The sequence below is a fragment of the Choloepus didactylus genome, chromosome 19 (genome assembly GCF_015220235.1).
Source record: "Choloepus didactylus isolate mChoDid1 chromosome 19, mChoDid1.pri, whole genome shotgun sequence".
Lineage (NCBI taxonomy): Eukaryota > Metazoa > Chordata > Mammalia > Pilosa > Megalonychidae > Choloepus > Choloepus didactylus.
The window spans coordinates 2,215,444-2,223,845 of NC_051325.1; the positions used below are offsets into that span (position 1 = coordinate 2,215,444).

Genomic DNA, 8,402 nt, shown 5'->3' on the forward strand with positions numbered 1-8,402 from the left:
TGTACACCTTAGTTAGTGATTTGCTGAAAGCCATTACAATTCACAGATAAATAAGTGCACCCATGGACTCATAATTCACTCTTCTTCCTATATTTCATTGCTGCCCCAAATTTTGGAGTGTATCATGGACTTTTGTAACAGAGGAACTTAGTGTACCAGAACATATTTCCACAAACTTAGGGGGTCCTTGACTTATGGTGGTTATTTGCTATATAAATACATCACTTGAAATAGAGTCACATTGACCCTATTATAAAGCCATCCATGATTCCTGAAAAGATCTGGCTCCCTGATCAGCTTATGCAGCATATTTCTTGTGTGGAGCAAGAAGAACCTGGGCTTAAAGAGAGACCCTAGGAGAAGATGAGAAAACACCAGCTTAACTTAGGGAAGCACCAGAGAAAATATCTCTCTCTCCCCCTTTCATCTTTACATAGAAAGATACCACCCACATGCAAATCACCACCTAGGTAACCATATGAAAGTCAGGCCACAATTACTTAAATTCATGCTTCTTTTTTTCCTGGAAAAGTATTTTCTGGGAGTCAGAGTCATCACGCCCAACAACATGAAAGCCTTGTGGTTCTTTATCATTCTTGTGGCAGCTCCCAGATGTGAGTGTCTCAGGATTCAGACATGAAGGTAATGGGGATGATGCATCTGAACACATGACTCACTATGGTTCTCCTTGTCCACAGGTGTCCTGTCCCAGGTGCAGCTGAAGGAGTCAGGACCTGGCCTGGTGAAGCCCTCACAGACCCTGTCTCTCACCTGCTCTGCTTCTGGATTATCTTTATCCAGCTATTATATGACCTGGATCCGGCAGGCTCCAGGAAAGGGGCTGGAGTGGGTTGGCAGGATAACTAGTAGTGGAAGCACAAATTATAACCCAAATCTTAAGTCCCGAGTCACCATCAACAAGGACAACTCCAAGAATGAAGTTTATTTGAAGCTCAGCAGCCTGAGTCCTGAAGACACAGCCGTGTATTACTGTGCAACAGACACAGTGAGAGGAAGTCAGGCTGAGCCCAGACAGAAACCTCCCCTGAGTGCACAGGAGGGACTGTGCTGCAGGAGGTGTTTGAGACCACCAGGGGGCGCACAGTGGCCACACGAAGGTGCAGGTGCAGAGAGGGTCTGGAAGAAATTTCCTAGACTAGCCTGGGTTTCCCTCTTCTTGATCCACAACAGGTAATTCTATAACATGTAAGCAGTGCTAGGAGGAATCTAAGATTCACACTCAGGACAGGATTTTGTTACTAAATGCATGTTTAAATGCATAAATATCTATATTATTTACAAAGTTATATGAATTATGTGATTATGCCTGAAAGCGTAAATAAAACTTGCATTTATCATCTCTGTCAAATTGTTGCCCTCAACTTAACTCACATTTATGAAAGTATTTAGGGAAGTTTTCCCAACCCACCATCATGGTGAGCCTATATCTTTAGGGGAAAGACAAGGAGGTGGGAAACCTGGCCTCTCTAGGAGCAGCTCCAAATGCCTCACTTTTTTCCCTCCCTCTCACGTGACATTGATGACCAAGTCTCTGCTCCTGTATTAAATTCCTTATAAAATATGGCTCTGTTACATGAAATGCCATCATTGTAGCACACACACATGGGTTTTCAGTATATATTCATAGCTATATATCCTAAAAAGATTATATGCATAATGTTTCAAATTTAATCTAAATAGCATTTGTGATACAATTTATATTTAATTAATAACTTTCTTTTTATTTTTCATGTCTCTACAAATTAATCATTGTCATATGTTCTATTTCCCTAAATGATCAGAATGTTTTCTATAAATATAAAAATATGTTTACAGATTGCTGAGAAATAGTTCATGTCACCAGAAAGAGCTTGTCAAAATTCTAGTCCTCCCTGCTCAGCCGCAGGCTTCTGAGGATGAGCTCACCTGAGGGTCCTCACAGGGAGGCCAGACCTGGCCAGATGTGTGTTTGGAGGTCACATTCCAGCACATCCTGGGAAGCTGAGCCTGCTCCCCACTGCCTCCTGTCTGCCCTCCCTCTGCATCTGGGAAACAGTTTTCTCTTCACTGTGACTTCCATTGCAGTGAATGAAAGTTCCTGTACCCATTGTGCAGGACCAGATATACCTATAGGACCCAGCACCCTTTCAGGACATGACCATCATCTGATGTGTACCTCGCTCTGGGCCTACTCGACTCTCTGAATCTCAGATCCCTGGGGAGAGGCTGGGATATGAGCAGAATGGACAGTGGTGGGAACATCATTTGCATGAGGCAGTTCTTGGACTGTCATGAACCTGGGATGAGGATGCTCATTGAAAACACAAGCATCTCCTGTGAGATAACTGGTCCTTGTCACTTGAACTCTCTGAATCCCAGGTTCTTTGGCAGAGGCTGAGATAAGTGTGCAAGATCAACAATGGTTGGAATATCAATCACAGAACAGACACTGGGTCTCATGAACGCTTCACCAGGGACTTCCCAGAGCTAAGTTCATCTATAGATGAGCCTTTGAGGCCTGAGGACACATGTGTGCACATATCTGTGCTAGAAAATTCTATGAGCACCAGGATAGGATGGGAGACACAAATATCTCCCTGCTGGGAAGCACAAACCAAGGCAACAGCCAAACCAAGTTCACCCTGCTGAGATTCAAAAAAGAGAAGCCAGATGGTGCCATTCCTCCTACAATTGTCCCCAATCATGTAGTCTCAACCAGGCATTCAAGAACAACCCTGATCCTGGGATTGATTCCAGGGTACAACTAGCTGAAAATTGGACTGCCAGAGTCAAGTCCAAATTTTGTTCAAAACTAAAGACCTAGATTTCTTGTCCAGGAAAAAAAAATAGGATGAAATCTTAGAAAAAATACAAAACAAGAGACAAAATCTCTGAGATGAAATATTTCAAGGCATTAGCGTGACAAAAAGTATCCCCAGCCTTTAGGAAGAACAAAATAAAATATTAACAAAAGGTATATAAATCCGTAAATCTAATTGGTTTGTGAAGGAATAAGAAAGGAAATTAAGGTTAAGAGAAGAATTAATAGAAAAAAAGCATATAGTAATATTCAAAGTTGAATTATCTGAATCTCATAGTAAAAAAGAATGAACACCAAGAAGTTTAAAAGCAAACAAAAGTACCAGTAACATATTCCAATATAATTTCATTTTTTAAAGAGAAATTTTAGGCCTATGAAAAAACATGCAGAAAATGCATAGCTCCCATATAAGCTCTTATTATCAATACCTTACATTATTGTGGTACATTTGATACTATTGAAGAAAGATACTGTGATTTTACTATTAACTATATTCTATAATTTAAAATATGGTTCCCTGTTTGTGTAGTACAGTCCTATGATTTTTTGTTTTTTTTTTTAAATTGAAAGTTTTAAAAAAAATACCACATATTTTAAATGCAAGAATTGTCAGAATTATTAGAGTTACTAATTAGAGGATGGCATTCCTGAAAACAAAACAGAAATAAGAATGATTATCAGAAATTATTTGAATAATTGTGAGCCAAAAATTAGAAAACTTGGATGAAAGGAAATTTCTAGAAATACAAAAAATGATGAAAATGAATCCAAAAAGGAATAAACAATATGTATAGACATATAACAAATAAAGAGGTTGAATATGTAAATGTAAATACTCAGGAATAGAGGCCACTGTGAATGTAGATTCACACCTGTATTCTACCATTCATTCAAAGAGGAATGAATCACAATCCTCCCAAATTTGGAATAAATTGTTCTGAAAAATAAAAGTGAAAAGAACACTTCCCCCAACATTACATAAGGCACATATTTTGCTGATGACAAAGCCAGAAAGAGTCATCAGAAGAAAAGGAAGCAATATACTAATATCTCTTCTGAATATGGGAGCAAAATCATCAACAAAATACAAGGTAGAAAATTGAAGTAATATAAAAATCATTATGTGTCGTAAATATTTGGAATTTATTCCAGGGATTCAAGATTGCTTTATCATGCATCAATTAATTTTATACTTGAATTCAGTAGAATAAGAAGTAAAATCACATGATCATCTCAGTAGAGGTGAGAGGCCTTTCCCAGGGACAGGGGCAGGAGAGGGGCTGGGGGGAGTTTCCTCCACAATATGTAACCTCCAGGTAATGGCCACTGTGTCTTTTCATAGGAAGTCCATGATCTAACCAAGATTGGAAAAAGTAGAGTCTTTTTGTGTTTTTTTTTTAAATTGCTATTACATGCATATGTGTACATATATAATTTTCATGCCCTTACTTCTGGATTTGGAATGAAATGTAAACAAAATGATCTTTCCACTGACTCTGCTTATTTTACAACTTTTACAAATTCTGATTCTATTACATGGGATGTGATAACTATGAAACACACTCAGCACACAAGTTTTCAACATATATATTTGAAAAGTATAGAAGACAAAAACAACAGGCTCACAATTTTTGTTTATTTTTCACTTTTCCAAACAGCATCTGTGATTCCATTTATATGTAGCCCTCTTTCTTTAATTTATATTTCTTTGATATACTGTAATTGTTTATTTGTGTATTGTTTTACCATCAAGTTTTCATATATTTTCACATTAATACAATGTCAATCTCCACATCTTTAGCTTTCTGTGGAGCAGGCAGAGTCATCTGGAAGAACAATGTCACCCTCCTAAACTATCTGCACAACCACAGCCTCACAGTCAATGCACAACACATGGAGAAGTGGAAATATATCACCTAAGACATATGAACTTTGGCTTCAGCAAAATGTCCTCACAGCGACAAAATATATCCCACCTGTGAATTTCATTTTCCTGCCTCCCCTACACACACACCACCTACGTCCATGGCCTTTCTGAATGCCTCATGCACCAGGTCCTAAACTTGGAACATGCCTTATGATGTTCTCCCTAATCCACAAATCCTACCACAAGGATTCATGACTCCAGTGTTTAGGCCATGTCTTTTCACCTCACATTGCTGCCTCACCAACATGAAATGAGGCTAGAGATGAAATTTGCTACCGTATTTATTATATAATTTTAACTAATGCTTTTGAAGGGCCAGGTAGCAATATGCTGTTTTCAATTCTATTCACAATATAAGGCAGAAGGACATATTCAGAGATGATTGGATCAAAACCAGTCAATATTAAGGTGAGGAAACAAGGTAACTGAAGTTGACCTGCCCAGCTGCACAGGTGTGACATGTCAGGGCAGGACCAGGTCACCAGGGGCTTAAGCAGTCATGGTGGTGAGAGGTGAGGGGACATGCAGTAACTTCCTGACTCTCAGAGTGAGTTATTCCATGAATAGCAGTAATTAAGATTCTGAGAGCACAGATAACTTTCTAAAAGTTCACACATGAAGTTACTACTGAGGAATGAAATCAACAAAATGGAGAAGGTGGCACAAAACATCCTTCCCTCCACTGATACTTCATAAATCAACCACAATCCATTATAAACATCATGGTTAGGGAATATATACATATTATATATTGTATACATATTATATATTTCATACATAAGGATATATGTGCACAAAAACAAAACATAGAATCCCTGGAAATAGGGGTACAGTGACAATATTCCCAGAGCCATTCTTGTTCCTTGGCCCCATATCACCCCCATTCAACACATGTCCTGGCTTACAGTAAAGGAATGAGTGATTGGTGAGAGAGCACACAGGGTGATAACTGTGTTCTTCCAGGGCTCAGCCAGCTACCTCCTCCCAAGGAGTCAAAAGACAAAGACCTTCACTCACCCTCTTTCACTTTCCTTACAGCATTACTGCTCAAATGCAAATCACCTCATGGGAAAACAGTAGAGTACCACTGGCATATGTGAGTAGAGTTCATCAATGCAGCTAAACATCCTACAATTTACAGGATATAATAAGGTTGATAGTAAATCAATAGAGGTGATGATAGCACATTATCATCTCTGCAATTAACAACACTGTGTTTTGACTATGATCATGGTTTCTGGGGAAATTTAGGGTCAGGCATGTTACTGAAATGAAATCCAGAGGATGAAACATGGGACAGTACAACATAGAGAACCCTGTTGTAGATGATGCATGTGGTTAATAGTACAAATGTAGACTGTTCTTGTATGGACTAGAACAAATGTACATCACTATTACAAGCTGTTAATAATAAGGTGATATATGAAAAATACAGCTAATAAATTATGGACTATAGTTAACATTAACATTTCAATATTCTCTCATCAACTGTAACACATATACAACACCTTGGATAACTCTCAATATAAGGTGGGTACAAAGGGTTTGGTTATTTCTTTGTGTAGCAATGAATATGTTCTAACAATTATCATGGTTCTTAATATACAACTGTGTGCTTATCCTGAAAGACACTGATTGAAATATCAGATGGATTGTATGGTGTGTTAATAAAATGATTTTTAATTCAGTTACATTGAGATTTATTCACATATCACCCAATCATCCATGGTGTAAAATCAACTGTTCACAATACCATCATCTAGTTGTGCATTCTTCACCCCAATATACTTTTGAATATTTTTCTTATAGCACAAAAAGTAAAAATAAGAAGAAAAGAAGAAAAGAACACCCAAATCATCCCCCTCACCCATTCTATTTTTCATATAGTTTTTGTCCCCATTTTTTTATTCATCCATCCATACAATGAATAAAGAGAGTGTGATCCACAAGGTTCTCACAATCACACCATCACCCCTTGTAAGCTACATTGTTATATAAATGTCTTCAAGAGTCAAGGCTACTGGGTTTGCAGTTTGATAGTTTCATGTACATACTTCTAGCTATTCCAATACATTAAAACCTATAAATTGTTATCTATATAGTGTGTAAAAATGACCACCAGAGTGACCGCTCAACACCTTTTGAAATCTCTCAGCCACTGAAAGTTTATTGTTTCATTTTTGTCCCCCTTTTTGTCAAAAAGATGTTCTCAATTCCACAATTTCAGGTCTAGGTTCATCCTTGGGAATCATATCTTGTATTGCCAGGGGGATTTACACCCTCAGAGTAAGATTCCACATAGGGAGGAGAGCAGTGAGTTGACCTGCTGAGTTGATTTAGCTGGAGAGAGAGGGCCACATCTGGGCAACAAAGAGGCACAATTATAAGCAGATTTATCCTCTCCTTTGCAGTAATGAGCTTCATAAAGGCAAGCTCCAAGATAGAGGGCTTGGCATACAAACCGTCAGGGCTCAATGTTTGTGAGAACATTAGCAACAGTCCAGGTGAGGGACTCCAACACTTCTGCATTTTCCCCCAGCTCCTTGGGGGGATCCACACAAATATTTATATTTTCTATGCAAATTACTTTGGGATGTGTTGCTATTTCATGATAACCTATACCAACCTACCAGGTCTCACTTCCTATTCAAAGTTCAATGTAATTAGTGTTTGAACAAATTGTATGAGTTAAATCATATAGGAAATGTAGATTCTGTACCAAATAGACATCTCCTCTTTTGGTCTCACATGGAAGTTGAAGTTTTAAAACACATTCAGTATTATCCTTTACCCTTTGGCCCAATTTGCCCCAGTCCTAACCAGATCTGCTTCATTTGTATCTCTACTTGAAGTCTGGACCCTGTTTCAGCTTTTTGAACAGCTTTTCAAACAGTTGCTGCAGGTCACAGGAAGGGCTGGGCTGCAGGGGGCACTTGGGACCACCAGGGGGTGCTCAGGGACCATCCCCAGAGTTAGGTGCAGAGAGGGGCTGGGAAGAGTTTCTTGGCTTTGCCTGGGGTTCCCTCTTCTTTCTCCACAATATGAAACCCCCAGAGAACTGCCATCTCATCTTTTTCTAGGCAGTGCTATGGTGTATCAATGTTTCAAACACAGAATAGCTTTTTGTTGTTATTCCCTGTTTGTTTACATATGTTTGTTTATGCATGCATATCTATTATATAAAAACCAAGTCATGGTCTTGGGTAAGACCAAGTCATGCCCACCCACTAGAAAATAGAGGCCCATGTCTTCAGGAGGCCAGAGGAGGAAATGGAAAATCCAGACACAGATATGGGTGCATTATCCAGGTGCCTCATTCTGCCCCCTCTGTCTCAGTAGGCTTCCACAACCAGGTACCTGCACTTATATTAAGACCTTCATAAATTATGATTCCATGGAAAATTCATAAATTTAATGCCATACATGTATCACACATGCACACACACTCAAAAATATACGTTAACACTTTAAAAAGATAAAAATAGCAGGATCACACTGTATTACTTTTTCCTACAAACTGCAAATGTAATAACATTAATTTAAAACTTCCTTTTACTATTTCATGCAGAGAGGCAATTTCTGTCCACATGGGAACCTTCTTCACATAATTTATGGTTTTCTCACCCATAAAGACATTGGCCAAAGAGCACTTCC

General features: G+C 38.6%; 1 gene segment (V, D, J or C); it reads left to right on the forward strand.

Annotated features, from left to right (window-relative positions):
• The first annotated feature begins 521 nt into the window (after positions 1–521).
• LOC119515984 lies at positions 522–1,195 on the forward strand. The segment is given in 2 exon segments: positions 522–614; positions 699–1,195. Coding segments are annotated over 2 exon segments (543 nt in total).
• Positions 1,196–8,402: the final 7,207 nt, after the last annotated feature.